General features: G+C 47.2%; 1 protein-coding gene across 1 annotated transcript in view; it reads left to right on the top strand.

Moving 5' to 3' along the window:
- The window catches only part of LOC119454267 (fatty acid synthase-like), a 68,772-nt gene that overhangs the window by 36,612 nt on the left and 13,772 nt on the right, over nucleotides 1–18,388 (top strand). Inside the window, 9 exon segments of the mRNA XM_049668304.1 lie at nucleotides 404–664; nucleotides 2,485–2,710; nucleotides 4,097–4,351; nucleotides 7,245–7,418; nucleotides 7,877–8,949; nucleotides 8,951–9,102; nucleotides 11,569–11,723; nucleotides 14,523–14,738; nucleotides 17,825–18,154. Coding sequence (XP_049524261.1) covers nucleotides 404–664; nucleotides 2,485–2,710; nucleotides 4,097–4,351; nucleotides 7,245–7,418; nucleotides 7,877–8,949; nucleotides 8,951–9,102; nucleotides 11,569–11,723; nucleotides 14,523–14,738; nucleotides 17,825–18,154 — 2,842 coding nt within the window.

An 18,388-nucleotide genomic window follows, 5' to 3' on the forward strand; every position in this document is an offset into this window, starting at 1 on the left:
CCCTCCTCCTTCCTATGGCCCCTTCCCGCAACGCGCCCGGCGAACGAGCCGGCAAGCAACGAAGCGACGGTGCGCCCCCCCCCCCCCCCCCCCTCGACTTCATCACGCCCATCCCTGAAACTTAGTTGTGCGAAAGCTCACGCGTGACGATACCACGAAACGACCAAAACAACAACAACAAACAAAGCCGTTCGCTTTTTAAAACTCACAATGCAGTTGGCTATTGCAATCCACTAGAGGTTGCCTCGAACACGTGTACAGCGGGAAAGCGGGCGAGGAATAAAACATCATGCCCACAGGCACGGAAGATGCACATGCTGCGCTCAAAGTTTAGCGTTGTGGATTGGCTCGCAGGGATCAGCGTCAATTTTTTTTCTCTCTCATCCCCTCGAACTGCGTGCAGTCCATCCTACGGCGGGCTGTCGGCTCTGGCGCCAGCTGCTTGGGCCTCATGAAGCGCGACGCGGACAACCTCCAGCATCTCCTGGGCTCACTCGGCAAACTTCACACCTTGGGTGTCCAGCTGGATCTGTCTCCGCTCTACCCGCCGGTTCCTTGGCCCGTGCCACGAGGCACTCCCAGCATAGCCCACCTCGTCAGTTGGGACCACTCGCATCCATGGATCGTGGTCGACTGGGGGGACTTCCCTACATCGTCAAAGGCGGTGAGCTGTTGGGCAAAAAACCCTGCGCGGTTCGCACGTAATCCTCGAAACGTCAACATCAAAGGCGAACTGCAACAAAATTTCACTTCTGCTGAACTTGTTCCGAATGAGCCAGTATATACCACCGAACCAATATTGGCAAAGCCACAGAGCTGGTAATTGTATAGTTTTTCTTGTTAGCAACCTTTAAACAGCACCCAAGCAGACGACGCGAGCACCTGGTGGTTGTCGCTATGACGTAAGTCCCAGCACACCGCCTTTGAGATTTTTTCGGCGCACAGCGGGCAGCCGCGGGCGCTGCCTCATCTCGGAGGTGATGCCGCGGAGCCGTGCGCACTATGTCAGGCGTCACTTCCGGCGATCGGTAATTGCGACGTGTTTTTCAGTTTCGGTATCAAAGACTGCTATTTTTCCGAGCTCTTCGTGACACTTCCGCTCGTATTTTTCAAAAGTCAAATTTAGCACGGATGTTTCTCTATATCTACACTATCTTGAACTACGCCTTTCACGGGCTGCAAAATTTAATTGCACTTGGCCTGCAAGAAGAAGCTTTAGCTCGGGAGTACCTATCTAAATACATCGGAACGAAGAAATCGTCTCTCTCGCCACACACTGCACGGATTATGATGAGGTTTGTAACATTTAAAAGAAGTAGTTGAAATCTCATGATTGTCAGAGGTGAATTCTTGATTTGTGCCATGAATGTTTTATTTTAAAAAAATGATGAATATTGCAAAATTCAGAAAAACGAAACTATCAAGTTTACCATTGTGTTGCTCAACAATGAGAAACAATATGAAGATTCTGTAAAGCGCAGTTAATATTACACCTGAAGCGGATAAAATTGATATAATATACAACCCTGTGAAATATAATACTAATTTATGGATAAGACTTTTGCAAAACCCCAGTAAACATTGAAACTAATCCACGCAAGCTGTAAATTATTATACGAAATTTATCCGCTTTTGATGTCCTAACGGATGCACTATACATAACTTCAATATCTGTTTTTAGAGTCAAGCTACGAATCTGTAAAACTTCGTCTTTCTACATTGTGATAACTTATGCTTTCTAAGCAATTCTTGTAACATAAAATCAGGACCTAAGTCAGAATTTTGCTTGCTACAGTCACTAGAATTTAATCTTCTCTCTCAAATGCAAAACATTTCATGGAAATTGGTCTAAGGGTTATCACAGAAAAGCATTTCTGCGTTTTGCGTATATTTGAATGGGCAGCATCGGAGTTAGGCCGAGATAATGCTTCCTCTTAACTAACGCTTTCGTTTTCTATCAAGCAGGGTGGTTACAAAGAGCGGCTGACATGCTCGAACCTAGACGGCTGCAGGAAACGTGCACATAAACGAGTATTGACGCCAAGTTGTAGACGGTGTATATTCACTTTACCAAGGTTTCAATTCCTGTATCGAACTGTGTCATATATAGTATATTTGCGGTTGCCACCTTAAGTTTTTTTATTATTATTATTATTGTGAGCATTGGGCGGGAAGCGTTGTTGCGTTTCCATTTTGACATGACTAGGGGTACTCCAAAAACCGGCAAATCTAACATTTTAGTTCTCACTTTGTAATTTTGTTAAACATAATGCACACGTGCGCGATGGCGAAAATTTCTGGCTAGGTGATATGTGATATAGCGAGAACTCCTCCGGATTGTACTACGACAGACAAATAGGCTGAAGCAAAACAAACTTCACTGAGAAGAGCGGTCTATGTCAACTAAATTTAACTATCTTACAGGATTTACCTCTCATGTTGAAGTTATCTCCTGTGTGACGTTTCCTGTTTCCCACGCCCCAGAGAGCGCTGATGGCCGAGGAATTCGTGGAAATCGACCTGGAGGCCAACGAGACCGACAAGTACTTAACTGGACACCAGCCAGATGGTCGCGTACTCTTTCCTGCGACGGGCTACTTGATGTTAGTGTGGAAGTCACTGGCCAAGCGCTGCGGAAAGCCGCTGGACCAGGTTCCAGTGGTTTTCGAGGACGTTTCTCTCCATAGGGCCACCATACTGCCGAAAAGCGGTAAGCACGGGGGATGAACAGCCATGTCCTATTGCTACTTGGTGAACGCTTGACAGAAACATCTAGGCGATTATTGTACTCGTAAAAGCCAGCGGATTCACAAAAACAAAGCGAGTATAGAAATTGGCGGTGTCCAAAGGAGAGTCAATCAGGATACCGAAGAGGGGTGGTTGGGCAGGCAGCCAGGTAGGCAAATAGATAGATAGATAGATAGATAGATAGATAGATAGATAGATAGATAGATAGATAGATAGATAGATAGATAGATAGATAGATAGATAGATAGATAGATAGATAGATAGATAGATAGATAGATAGATAGATAGATAGATAGATAGATAGATAGATAGATAGATAGATAGATAGATAGTAGATAGATAGATAGATAGATAGATAGATAGATAGATAGATAGATAGATAGATAGATAGATAGATAGATAGATAGATAGATAGATAGATAGATAGATAGATAGATAGATAGATAGATAGATAGATAGATAGTTGTTAATCTGGGACGCACGCCATATTGCGAAAGTAATGAACAAAATAATAAAGAAAATGCAATGTATATTCAGGAGACATTTATTCCGTTTGCTACCGCGTGCATGCGAGGGAAGAAGAAACGTGAATAATATTTAAGGCACTGAAGGTATAACAGGGATAGAAATGTAAATATAACTAGAAAGAAGCTCAACCAGCCTTACAATTCCGAGACCGAATGATCACTATCGCAGATCATCTTTCATGAACGCAGAGGAGAGAAAACGAGGTGCCACACTAACATCATTTAGCGCAAATGTGCGCTGTTACTATATTACCTAGATACCCGTCCGGTATACTGGATGACTTCAAAGTCTGCCAAGCGCCGGCACGCAGTAGTTAATTTCCGGACTTAAATGTGATCGGATAGACGAATGTTTCATTATAGCCGAAGGTGCCCCAGGTTGGGGCTGTCGACCATTCAAATCTGGAAATACGCTACATGAACCAAAGAAAGCAATGCCTAGCCGCGTACGGTTCAGCAGCGTTTGCTGACACCAAACGGAAAGCGAAGCTGCCATTCATTGCTTTGCGAGCGTAGACGGCCGGGTGTTTGTGAAAAACAAAACCGAGGTTGCGAGGTTAAGCTAAAATGTTTCACATGAGTAGAATGCTATACAAGCTGCAATACGAGGCCCGGCGACGCAGTTACATGTAATTCACTCCGGTCAAGTTTGCTCAGATCGATTTTTCATTTAGGCTTGATGAGAAAAAGGTCAAAACCCGTGCGATTATTACTGTTGTTATAGGTCACACAGAACGGGCCGTCACCTTAAAAGTGACAACGGGCACAGTGGTGAAAGCTGTCCGAATAAGAGTGACGCCTTGCAACGCACGTGTGTGCAGGAAGCGTGCGCTTCCTGGTGAATGTCATGCCACAAACGGGCGAGTTCGAAGTCGGTGAATCCGGATCTGTGGTGGCGACCGGTCGCGTCCGCGCGGCCGAAGAAGACGAGAAGGTGCTTGACCGGGACCCGCCGAGCGTGCCAGCTGAGAGCGTCGCCTACGATCTGGACGCTGCGGACGTCTACAAGGAACTAAGACTCCGTGGTTACGTGTATCACGGAGCCTTCCAGGGCATTCTCAAGGCAGACACGCAAAGTGCGTATAACTAGCGCTCCTTTTTAGAGCACTTTGCGTACCTTTGTACTGATTTCCATAGCTATCGCTGTACTTCCGCTAAATCCGGCGTTGTCAGAAGCGCAGGCCATTACTGTAGCAGATACCCGGCAATGGCCGCCATCCTAAAGTAACGCTAATAACAGCATAAAATATATATATATATATATATATATATATATATATATAGAGAGAGAGAGAGAGAGAGAGAGAGGGGGGTGGATGTGGAGACACGCAGGGAGGTTAACCACAGGTAGTTCTGGTGTGCTACCCGCGTCGGGGGGAGTCCGCGAGTAATAACCAAACGCTACTAAAAGCATTGCGTGCATATCTGAAACAATTAAAGCAATCACTTAATAATGACAGTGTGTAACATGACACATGTATGCACACGTACTTCCTTACTTTTTTTTACCCTCTGAAGATGGCGTAGACGATGTAAAAAGAACGTTGTTACAAAATTGTTATCTTGTGGGTAAAATTTTCTCTGCTACTAAGCCTTCTTCTTTAACTTATTTTATCCGCTTTTGGCTCGCTTAGGAGGAGGAGAAAAAGAAGGAAGGAATGGTAGAGAGCTCAACCAGACGTACGTCCGGTTTGCTTCCCTACACGTGGGGAAATGCTTTAAGGGACGAAGGTCACACCAGTGCGAATACATACGGTTGTCCATCACTTCACGCCTACAACCGGTCACTGAGGCCAGTCGATTTCATGAACCGTAGCAAATACCCACGCCGCTTTCTAAGCCCTGCGACGCGTGGGGCCATGGTCAAAAACTGTTTGTCTCTGAAAATGGTGTGCTGTCTAATCGGTTTAACACGCTCCAAAAAACGTCACGGTCGATGTCATAAAGATCACAAAAACACCACACGTGTGCGATTGTCTCTTCACAGTTGCACGAGTCACATATAGGTGTGTCATATAGGCGGACATTCCCATAAGGAATGAGTAGGCGTTCATAAATCCCCCCCCCCCCCCCCTAACCAGAGGGGGCTCAGTAAAGTTGCATCACGGAGAGAGAAGTGCGAAGGAATCTGCAGCTTCAATTTAGGATCAAGCCGGCAGAGATGACAGTTCGAGGCAACCGGGGTGTTCCACAAAGTTTGAGACTTAGCTTGAGCAAGTAAACGAAGACGCCTCGCTGCGTCTGTCCTTGACAAGGGTGTAAGACTGTCAAGGTATATTTATGGGCTGACCGGGTGGCATCATCAGCATGGTCATTATATACCGACCACGCCACAGTGCCCCGGAAACCATTGGAAGATGATGTCATTGTCGTTTATGAGGGCTTGACGGAGTAGTTCTCTACTCTCAAACACCAGGGAGTAGAAAACTACTCCGTCAGTAGTTGCCCCCCCCCCCCCCTAAATTACGATAAGTGGGGCTTTCATCGGCACTTTAGCTTTTATTTGTCAGCCTATTAACGCGAAATTGAAGAGAACGTACCGCGTATTACCGCGAAAGACACGTAAGTTCCAAACTGTTTGGCTGAGCGAACCACGGAATATCGTGCGAAATCTCATTTTCTCAACACTTTAGCAACGTCTAGGAAGGCCAAAGCCAAGCTCGCGTACATGGGCGCCAAACAGAAAGATGGATATCTATGATGGCCTGCAACTTTGTGATTGACAATCGTGCTCTGATAATAATATTTGCGAAGTTAATTAATTAATCATAACTTATGTGATGATACTAAATACAAAAAATACAACATTACCTTGGTTCTGTTCAGGTACGTGGAACTCACATATTTAAATTTTTTACGCTAGCTACGTAGCACTCCCTGTATATAATTCTTACTCCACCCGTTGAGAGATGTATAGGGCTCTCGTGCCTCGTCTACAACTGGCAAGTCATCGGGCATGCGCCGTGCACTATACGATCTAGTATAAATGCAGCCCCACGCCATAAACAATCGTTCTTCGTGTTCTTACCCTCCTGCTGTCGCCTCAATCCTTTCGCTAGTTCGATACAATGGCGTCGTTGCCATATCACCGCGTCATTACATGGTCGTCATTGCTTCGTCACGGTCTGCGGCATCTGCATGTTTAAGCACCACAACTTTATTTTTAGCTGGGCGGTTAGTAGACACATTTAGCTAGCTGAATGTATCCAACCTGGTTGTGTGCTATACCCGCAAATGGTCCTTAAACGAGGACAGCGTTCTTCACAAAACACCGATGAAAGCTTCGCTTAAACTGGTTTCCATAGAGCGTGGGATCGGCAATTTTTTTTTGCGCTAAGCTTGCCCTGCAGCAAGCTTATTGGAATAAAAACGTGCACGCCCTCTTGAAGTATAAATTGCAGTAGTTACTGGCGAGCCATCTATGAGCCAACGCCTCTAACGGTCGGTGTGATCCGTTTGTAGCTTAGCAACCCGTAGTATCCTTTCTTGAGCAGTAGAAGATGGAGGCTACACGCTGTGAACAGTTTACTGGGTCTTCAGCTTTCTGACCCCAGATCCAGACGATTGAAGGTGTAAGGGATGCCCCTGCCTGTATGGTTCGTAGAGAGACCTCCTCTACGCGATAAAGATTACGATGAGGAGAAGAGAGCCGACGCACGGAGGGATTAAGGAGCGTCTGTCCCGACGGATAATTGATTTTTGTGTTAACAGGATACATTTGAGGTCTGAAAGGAGGTTTTCAGGTGGGTTAGCTGGCGCGTAATTGACTGCGAATTTCTGTCTGCTACATCGATGTACTGGTTCTGACTGTATCCCTGCAGCCAGTGTACATAAACGATGAGAGGGGATGGCCGGTTAACAATGCGCATGTCTTCGCAAATCCGTAGCGTCTTGCAGGCTTTCTTGAAGAAGTGTCTACTGTTCATAACTGTGTGATGAGGCGTCTTCTTTCGCGTCTTTCACCCGCAGAGCCCTACGGGAAGCTGAGGTGGGAGGATAACTGGGTCACTTTCGTCGACACCATGCTTCAGCTGTGCATCCTTGCCACACCAAAGCGTACCTTCCAGCTGCCCGTGAGAATGCAGTCGTGTGCCATAGACCCAAATGTTCACGCACAGGTCGTCGCATCGGCGACCGACGAAGGTGAGTGACTGTGAGTGTCAGGTACTATAAAAGGTATCTCGAAGGCACCTGCATGTGGCGCATCAACATTTTGCCCTTGATGACTCCAAAATGTTTGTGTATCAGGGCGTATCAAGGAAAATTGCGGTGGACACCTTCTGAAGAAAAGTTGCTGTTGTTCCCTTCACAAACGGCATTTGACTCAACGCGAACGCAACATTATATCCAGGAGCGCATCAGAAAGCATATTCGAAATTCATGCGCAAGCGTCATTCAGTCGTGTAGCTATAATTCACTGTTTATTTCATCACTTGTTTTCGGTGCGCAATATTATTTCTAACAAGTAGCAAGTAGCACATTACGGATTTGAAGCGGCTCCTGTCCTCATCTGTAAGAAAGGGTACCGCTTTGAGCTCCAGTCATTTTCTTTACGCAAAGCCCCTTCCCCCCCCCCCTTTTTTTTTTTTGCCTTTGTGCAGGCCTGGACGTCGCCTATGACATCCACCAAAACACATGCCGGGCCGGAGGCGTAGTGGTGAAAGGTCTCACGGCTAATATAGCTCAGCGGCGTGCCGTGCAGCAGACGCCGCTTCTAGAGGAATACCGCTTCGTGCCATACAAGGACGACGATGTCGCGAAGGAAGAGCGGTATTGCTCCTTGCGGGAGTACGTCGATGTGTGCTGCGACATTGTCCAACGGAAGCTGAAATCACAAGGCGAGAACAAGCCAGAAATGCACGACACCAAGAGCGGCTATCAGTATCTGTCAGAAAAGGTGTGCAACCGGTACCTTGAGGACGTCGATAACAACCACGGCCTTCTGAAAGTCCTCCTCGCCATCTGTAAAGAAGCTAATGAGTCCGCTTCCCTGACGTCTCGCGTCCGGTCATCGCTGGAAGGTCAGAGGCAAAGCTTGGAGAAAGACATTCTGAACACGGCGCTGTTCAGAGAAGACCCTTTGAGAATCCTCCTGGACATCGTTCTGGAGAATACGAGCTCTAAAAGGGTTCGAGTTCTGGAGCTAGCTGCCGGAAATAATCCGTCACTCGTCGCACCTTGGGCACTCCAATGGCTTTCTCTACAGGACTTCCAACTTAAGGTCGAGTACACCGTGGCCCACCCTTCACCGGAAATCCTGACACCCGAGCAGATGCCGAATGGTGTCAGCACAGTAGCATGGGACACATCATCCGCATCAAAAGGGGCCCTCCACGAAGCGGACTTAACGATCATGGCTCGAGGTGCAGTCGACGCGTGCGACGATACAAATGCCCTGGCCAAGCAGTTGTCATCGCAGTGTAGGGAACTCGGTTTCGTTCTGTTGTCACAGAGGACGACAATCACCCCCGCCGAGATGTTCCTCTCGTCAGCGGACGGCACTGTTTTCCGCGCGCACTCTGATGACGAGGTTGTCTCTGTCTTCAAAGAACACGGCTTGCAGCTGGTGGGCCTCAAATCGAACAAGTTGTCTTCGTTGCTCCTCTTTCGAAAGCGTTTAGCGGCCGCAGACGTCAGCAAACAGGATGTGGTCAGGGTGAAGAACAGTGGATTCGAGGTGGATCGAGACGCTTAAGGCAAAAACTACGGAGTACGAGGCCAAGCCAGCCGGAGAGAACGTCTGGATTCTCGCCGAGGACGCCGCCATCAGCGGCATCGTTGGATTCATCAACTGCCTCCGGAATGAAACTGGTGGACGCCACGTAAGGTAAGCACACTTACAAGTGGCTCACGTATTAGCGGTCTGACTGGGCGCCACTTACACCTCTTTATTTTGCAAGATTCTACAAGATAACTTACCCGCAAGGGTGGCACAGTGGCAATGGCGTTCTGCGGCTGAGCAGGAGGTCGCGGGTCAGATTCCCTGCCATGGCGGCGGCATTTCGATGCAGGCGAAGTACCACAACGCTAATGGGTTTAGATTCATGTGGTCAGGATTAATCGAGCGTTTTTTTTTAATATGATGTCTCTCATAGCCCTAGTGTTGTCTCGGCCATTAAACCCCATGAATCAAACAATCTGTACAAAGTAAGAACAAAATCTTAGGATTATTCGATTACTGAACAAAAACAGATTACGGCGGCAGGCTGTACGTATTTTCTGAATGCGATAAAAACAGTGAACGTAGTCGCAAAGTGGTTTGCAGGTTTATGGGATTCCAATATGTGTAGCCCATGACACAATCACACAGCATTGACGAGAAGCGAAGGAGATAGTTATAGAGCTAGTGCTAACACTACCGTGGACGCAGCCACCGCTCCTAACGGAGGAGCTCACGCATATGTGATGTGTTCACAGGAAATGAAATATTTATCAGACCTCTTGGACGCGCGCTAGTGCTGATACACGTGCGAGGGGAGCATATATGATGGCGTATGCTGCAATGGCAAGTTTATGTCGTTTGCAGCGATACGGCTCAAAAGATGCCGATTTCTCTGCCATGGAATGGTGGCGTCACTTGTCACCACGCTGCGTGTTTCATCGTGCTTTGGTGTAGTGGAGATGCATGGTGCCACTGCTGGTGATATCAAGCAGACCGCCGAGATAACGGCCGAACACTGCTGGCGAGTTGAAATAAAGCGTAGCCAAACCCTATGACACCATTCACTTCCCGTAAAAGTGGAAAGTGGCTTAAAAACTCGCCATCCCGGCCGTGAGAAAGTGCATGTCCAGCGAAGCTGTTGAAAACCACCACTACAAATGCTGAGGGGGTCTGCAATGATTTATGGCTTTAGAGTAATGGTAGTAGTGCTATTTTAGCGTAATGGTAGGAATGGGACTAATGGTAACTATGACAGCACGCCTGCGCCAATAGCGGTGCTGCAGTAACATTGAAATCAGTTGCTACAAAACAAAAAAACTTGCGGACAACTTTCTGTGGCTATGAAGAGAAAGCTACGGAGGCAAAGCGCTGCACAAGTCAGAGTGCGTATGAAAAGAGTCCCGTGGTTTAATCCACGTTAGTTAAGGCTGGGGAAGAGAACACATGAACACCTTATTAGCCACAGTTCACTAAGACAGAACACACCACCGAGTGTAAAAGTTTACTTATTTTGCGGCTTCTTCCTTCCACGTCTGAGCAAACGCGAAACCGTCGCACGTGGAAGCTGCGTCGATTCAGCGTCTGTTCCGAGCAACCAAAAGCACTGTCAAAGGTTGCCGGATTCTTGGCGCGGTAACACATGTTCAGCAGCCACGTGCCCGTAACTTTGCCTTCGTAGCCACAGAAATTTGTCTGCGAGTATAGGCTGGTTATTTTATTCGTATATACGAACGGGCTAGGGGCGTCACACCCTACGTCACAAGCTGGCGTCGCCGCGGCAGCTTGAGCAACAGTAATCTTTACCGGGAAACGTATGCTCGGGGAGCGCTAAGTGCTTCACATTGCTATCACGACCACCTTATCATCAATTATCTGGTTCAGGTGCTTGTTTTGAGCTTGTTCTTTATTGAAATGTATGCTGTTCTGTATGTTGTATGCGTGATTCCAAAGAATGTACGCACTCTTCGCTTCACTTTGCTCAGTGCTTGTAGCATCTGCACTACGGGGGTATGAGCCATTGCATATTTTGCTCGCTTACGGGGGTGCGAGCCACTGATGATGGTAGTTTCCAACATGCTGTTCTGCATGCTGTATGCGTGATTCCAAAGAATGTATGCACTGATCGCTTGAAGAATGCTTGTAGCCTCCGCCTGAAGGGGCTATGAGCCGTTGCATTTTTTTTTTTTTTTTTTGCTTACGGGGGTGTGAGGGCTTACGCGGCTATGAGCCATTGATTATGATAGTTTTCTGTCGACGGACGCGAAAACATCCCCGGCATCCTAGCCATATACAGCTTCGCTGTAAGACGGCTACCCGTTCGGCCTGAAGAGGGCAAGCCAGGTGATGCGATGACGTAATTTTTGTTGTATCCGAGCAGCGAAAATACGTCATCATGCAAGAAAAGCCTCCGCGAGACTTGGACAGAAACCGCCTCTGTGGCAAAACACATTGTGAACACATCCTTGACTACTCCAGCTCTTCGTTAAGCACATTCGCTAACCAAAGTTACTGAACTCAGTCACCTTTCAATGCTATTAAAATTTGACCATCATGATATCAGCAACAGCACACATGACTCACGTTTGGATGCATGGTCGAACTTTCCTCTTTTCCGTCTCGTACTTTCCGTAGGTGCGTGTTCGATGCTACCCCGAATGGTTCAAACGAGGTCTTCGACTTCAGCCTCAGTAATCCGAAGTACGCGGACGTTCTTGAACGAGACCTGGTGATGAATGTGTACCGCAATGGACAGTGGGGATCGTACAGGCACCTGTCCCTGACTTCCGGTGAGTGCAATCTTCAAGCTTTCGATTACTCGTGACGAAAACGTTAAGAAAAGCCATCAGGTCGCGAAACCTAACGCTACTAGCCTATGCGACTGACAGAGGTGAAGATGAACAATAGCTGAAACTAGGTAACGATTTGGGCAGAAACGATTGATGGATGACTGTCAAAGTCCAAGCGATATCTCCCGGTAAAGGTGCTGAGATATGCTGCTGGAATGCTTGTAGGTTAGTTATACTAGTAATACTACGAGGCGTGTAGGCGCTGTGATGTTGCAGTGCCTAAAGCACCTGCAGTGCCTCCAGGGTCGGCCCTCGTTAGAAACTACATTAAAACTGTTGCGAGGACTGAATATCGTTCACTGCATCGGTTTGCTAGGTCACCACCTTTTACGGCGTCTCTCCGGGATCGACCAAGTTTAGTAGGTCAAGCAGGCATCTACGCAAAAAGTGGGGAAAGAAGCCAAAGGAAGCTCTGCTTCAAACATTTCACTGTGCTTCGGTATGTGTGAAACTATGTCAAGAGGGACTTAGCGGTTCCTGTCTTTTAATATGACGTAGCATATTCACCTCATGATCGTCCTTTAGCTTCCTCCAATTTTCGCAATATTTTTCTTTGTAGTCCGTATAGATAGTGCTAGGTGCCCATTTTATTCGTGAGGGGCGAGTGCAAACAGAGGACAGTATCTTTAAACGTTGACATTACGTGGTGAGCTTTGTGTTTCCAAAGAGTTATGATAAAAAGAATGTGCTCAAGGCCAACTACAGTAAGCGACGAAACATTTATAACCTCGGAATTGCGGTTTGTTTTATACGCTATACGGATTAGTGTAATATTTATCGTCATATGTAGTTTTTGTGAACGTGAGAATGATTTAGTCTCATTAAGGAGCTCTTTAACAAGTTTCCGAGTGCATGCATCGTGGTCGCCATTCTGAACTTTTTTATTTTGGCAGCGATCCCTATACTTGTTGTGCTTAAAGACCGTATAAAAAACAAGCTTCGCAGGTATATGCCAATGTCAGCGACTCGTACATAAGAGGCAGAGAAGCTGTATAAACACGTTCTCACACTGTTTGGATATATTAGGGGTCCATTTTGCCACTGCCCGAAATCTACACAAGAGTTTGTAAACGCTTCACTATATGGGAAGAAATTCCTTTACTGTGCCCGAGCCTTGTTTCATTATACGCTTCATTATACTTCATTAAGCTTCATTATACGATAGCTTAGAACTTCTGTAATTTTCGTTACATCAGACGTAAGTTCCTATGCTCAGCGCCAGTTCTCCTGACGCCGGCGTCTGCCTTCATATTCTCATATCCTCGTGAGGGCTGTTCCGCATGGCGCGATTTACACTCAACGGCACAGCGATTTTCCTTCGCTACGCGACCGCCGCGACCGGCGCAGCTCCCGGCGACAGGGTTTCGCCGAGTTGAGCATGTCATCTTAGAGTCGCAACGATCGGCGCAATTTTGGGTAGGGTGACAGAAAATGCCATCGAATAGGGATAGCCGCGTCGCTGACAAATCAATCCTAAAAGTGCAATGATTTTAAGACCACAAAGCATACCACTTATTCTATTTTTAAATAAGTTACAAAATGGAAACATTTCACTCGTTTCTGTCTATTTAACTGTAAAAATGCAGAGACGTGAATAGTTTGATACCAGACCCCGACAGACCTCCTGGTCACACAATCGCTGCGGGGCTTTCTATCAGGTTGCTCTCTGAATCGCACTTCATGCAGATCGCGACGTTTCCTCTCACCTCCGCAGCTGTACAAATTCCTAAATGAGCTCCGACGTGGAGCCGGTATAATGTGAAGTGCGAAACAATAATTATAACTCATTTGCTGCAAAGTGTCATACGGATGACTGATGATAAGAATGTGGGTAATCTGTGCACATCCCATTGCAGTGTTGACCGAATTATAAGCAAACAAGGTGGCTTTGGAATCTATTGATGTGGAATAGAGTTAACATTGGGCAAATGAGAATACGAAACGAACCAATAAGAATGTGCATGGTTACAGAGCGGGCCCCGAAAATGCAGCTACTGCATACATTTCATTCAGATGTAACATGAGGAGTTATGCAATTTTTATTTATGGTTTGCTGGGTGGACAGGTAGTCCCGAGATTTTGTTAAATGCTGTTAAATAGCGCAGCAGAGACAGGACTACTGTAATATAGGGCACAACTATGGATACTAGCATAGGCTTGAATGACAATTTGGACACTACCAGCGCACACTTAAATGTAGTCATGCGCACACTTAAAAGTAGTCAGCAAAGCAGAATTCATTTAAGATAAAGAGTGCTTCATGGAAGTATCAGTCAAAAGTGTTAATGCAGGCGACCAACTCTGTGAAACATTGTCGAAAGCACGAAGAAAAAAAACGTTACTGAGCCAAATGCACAGTAATTAAATAAAATCGCAATTATCCTTGTGATCTTCTAAGCTTAAAGATTCATTTTCTGTCTGAAACACTGAAGTCCTTGATAAGAGTAATCCATACCTGAGAGGTACCCTCTTGCTAGAGCGCATGCGCAAATGAAATAACACTAAATGTGGCATCACCTCGATTGGGAATGTGAAGGACTAAAGCCATTCCGGGGACGCGCATATCTCAACCAGCTTCCAGTCGAGTTAAGTCGAGCCGGTGACGGCAGCGGCACCGCAGGGAAAGGATGCGAAGCACATTGTCTCCTCCTATCTGTGCTTTTTCTTTCTCTCTCTCTCTCTGTCCTGTGTTGAATTCCCGGTGCTCCTATTCAATGCAGCTTGAAACATGCCTTACAGGTGACCCAAAGAGGACAACCGCGAAGTTCGCCTTCCTTAGTATCCAGACACGCGGCGACCTGTCTACGTTGCAGTGGTACGAATCTCCGTTGGGGTACATTTCCCCCTCCAGCGGGACAGCTGAAGATGGAATGCTCTGTGATGTATATTACGCGCCACTCAACTTCCGTGACGTCTTGCTGGCCACGGGAAAGATTACACCGGAGCCTATGCCAGGTAAGTGCGTTGTTCGATCGACGCAGAGTTCACAAGTAAGGGCTTGTTCGAATATGACGTCATTGTGTTTACAGCAGTTCAACTCTATTGCGATAGCAATTATATGGACACTCCAAGCGCATTTCTGCCGTCGCAGTCGCCGTGAGGTTCCGTATAAAGTCCAACGGCGATAAACTCGTCGCCGCGCCGTATGCTGTATGTGTGAGCGAGGGGCGCGGGTTTTTACGGAGAGCAAACGCGACGTCTCCGTCGTGCGGAAGGCTGGGGGGGAGGGGAGAGAGGGAGGGGAGGCGACGTTTAGCTGCGGCACCAAATGCGTATCTTGCGCCCGGGCGCAAGGGGAACTTGAATCTCGCAGGCGAAAGGAGGAAAGCGGGAAGGCAGCGCGGGAGCTGTATCTATTCACAAGGAGACATCTATTCATGTTTGCTTGTGCGCGCTGACACCACGCTTGTTAATTGCAGTTAGTAAGCGGATGTGTCCAAGTTTATACAGCCGATAAAACTACTATCCCTTACTCCGTATAGCTCTCTACTAATTTGCTATCGCAATTGGTGCTTCGCCTTTCGGGCGATAACTCCGACTTTTTTATAATTCAAACACTCGCTTCCGGGCCTAGGTTGGTCTAGAATCTCATACATATCCCGAAATCCAGGACAGAGTACATGATACCGGAAAGGGCTGAATCGGAATGAGGACTGTGAACCTCGCCCGTAGACCATCTGGGTCCAGCAGGTGATATCAACTCAATGCTCGATGAAGAGGCTGTCTTCGGATGTTTATTGCGGCATCACACTTACTAAGGAGATGTACCACGTTGACCGGTTCTTCCGTCCTATTGCACTTTGGGTGCGTTTGATTAAAGCAATTTCCGAACTGAACCGAATACGGGTTAGTGAAAAAAGTTGCAGTTTCGCCCGAAAGGCGAAGCATCGATAGCGGTAGCAAATTAGTAGACAGCTATACGAAGTAAGGATATTAGTTTTATGCACCGTATAAACTTGCAAACATTCGCTTACTAAATTAACAAGCACGTTGCCACACGCGCACAGGTAAACATGAACACATCTCGCTCGATGACCACGGAAACTCGCTGTCAAAACGTTGGAGTGAGGAGGCGCGGCAGCGAAGCGAATTGACCTTCGTGCGCTGTCTCGCTTCAATGGGAACTAAACGTCGAAAGGACAGCGTACACGAAGCTAGCGGCACTCCGCGTACTTTGTCCACGTCGCAGATTGCTTTAACGATACGGCGCCCACGCGGCCGCGCCGTGAGCCAGGTTCTATAAACGTTGCTGCGAGCAGCAGTCGCCTCAGTAGAACGCCCCCCCCCCCCCCTTCCTCACCTCCCCCCATGCCTCACGCGCGAGCGACCGTCGGCTGATCCTCGCAAGCTTTAACTCGCACATACAGCGTATGGCGCGCGGCGACGATGTTATCGCGTTTGGATGGGCACGGAACATCACGGCGACGGCGACGGCAGAAATGCGCTTGGAGAGTCCATATCGCAATAAAACGACTTTGAAATACCGAAAGAAATACCGGATATTTTTCTCGTTTCTAAACGAATTGGCGTGTGAATTTTTTGTGGAGTCCCTTTGGTAAAGCAGGAGAGGCTAACTTCCACTGCTTGATAAAAGCATGTAATGTCGTTTACAAATAGATGTCCGCTCAACTGAGAAGTTCGTAAATCATAAATGAATGCTCTTATTTATCTGGAGTATTGTGCAAATGACAGTAACTACACGATGGCAGAGCACGTCCCTAGATGCACGTACGTTTTTGTCTTTGAAGGAAAGAAGTCTCAACACCATTGCTCATTGTTTCAAATGAGTGCAAGCGTGGTGAGACGGACCAAATCATAAATGATGTGCCTAAATGGAGAAAAGTTTTTATATAGGCTGTCTGGAAGACAGAGATTCTTAATAAATGACAGAATATTACTGAGAATTACGTTCACTCAGAAGGCTCTGCGCAACACCCATGGGTCTTCTTCCGCAGAATCATTCGAAACATTCGCCACGCACGTCGGTCTTTGTTTCCCAACATTCTAACAAACATTTCTATTGCTTATAATAAACCAGAAACGAATATTCGACAACCTTGAACAGCGAAGTCTCGAATCTAATGCAACTCGAATAACAAAGACTATTGGATTCATATTCGAATGCACGCTCAACAGCACATATAACCATTTATTGGCCGAGCGTGAAGGTTTTGACGAGGATATCATCGGTGACGTGAATGCTTTCAGGCAAGAAAACTGCGCGCTCACGACTTTAGTCACGAAACGGTGCGAACAAATGGAAGGCAAAAAAAGAGCTAACACACACGCGCGGCTCTGTCTTCTGTCTCGTCGTACTGCTCCGCCATTAATGAAAACCAAGTCTACAACCTACATGGTTTGCTTATTGTAAAAAAAAACGCTTGAAGTATAATAGAGTTCATACTCGGTCCTACTTTGTGTTGCGCATTTCCGAACGGCTGAGTACGTTGTGAATTGTACTACAGTGCCAGAATACTGTGAAACAAAGTATAATTTGCTTACAACCGCATGAGCTCGACAGGATCGAGAAGCGATCAAATTTAGTAATTTTTGCGAGGCTACCTCGATACCTACGAAATTTCCCAGGCGTATTAATTTTTTGTTACTTGCTCAACCATTGTTCCTTCTTATCAATATTGGTCAAGTGACTAGCACCTGCCACGATTTCCCGAAATCTGTGACGCCTGCGGATCTAATTCTAGAATTGGAAAACAGCACTGCCATGGGTCTCAAATACACCCAACCGATAATCTCCTTTCGAGTTGGCATTTCCGTTGACCTACATCCTTCTTGATGTTCTTGTACATGTGTTTTATTGTTTCGTTGTATTCGTGTTGCTTTCCGCCTCTGAGAAATGTACGGGTGGGGCAGTGTCGTCTGGGCAGTTAGATCTGCCTTTAGCTATTTCTTTCCATGCAATCTATTTTAATTAATTGACAGTTTTTTTGAAGTCAAGCCTTGCAACACTCAAACTCGACTTGAGAGTCAATGCTCGCATTGAGCGTTCACTCAACGATCAACCTCAAAAACGGGCATTTCAGGCAAGTGGGCCGTTACCGACTGGGTGATGGGCCTGGAGTTCTCAGGGCGAGACAGCCGGGGTCGCCGTGTGATGGGCATGGTGCCAAGCCAGGCCATGGCCACCGTGACCATTGCGGACCCGTCCTTCGTGTGGGAGGTCCCCGAAAAGTGGAGCCTTGAGGAAGCCTGCACCATACCGGTGGCCTACTCCACCGCCTACTACGCGATGCTGGTGCGAGGCAACATGCGTCCTGGCGAGTCCATACTGATCCACGTCGGCAGCGGAGGTGTAGGACAGGCAGCCATCGCTATCGCTCTCTCGATGGGATGCACCGTCTTCACCACCGTCGGTATGTCGGTTTCACCTTAGCGCCCTGATTTTAACAGCGGAGCTGTTTAAGCCGGCCGTAATGTGTGCCGCCTGCCACTGCGTTGCCTAGCAACCACCTCGCGGAGCGTCGCGCGCTATCCTCGGGAGAGAGAAAGGGAAAATGAGAGGGAGAGAGAGTGCGCGCGTCGTGCGCTATGCTGGAGAGAGAGAAAGAGAGAAACAAATTGTAGCAGCACCAACGCGGCAACGCGCA

Source organism: Dermacentor silvarum, chromosome 5 (assembly GCF_013339745.2).
Source record: "Dermacentor silvarum isolate Dsil-2018 chromosome 5, BIME_Dsil_1.4, whole genome shotgun sequence".
NCBI lineage: Eukaryota > Metazoa > Arthropoda > Arachnida > Ixodida > Ixodidae > Dermacentor > Dermacentor silvarum.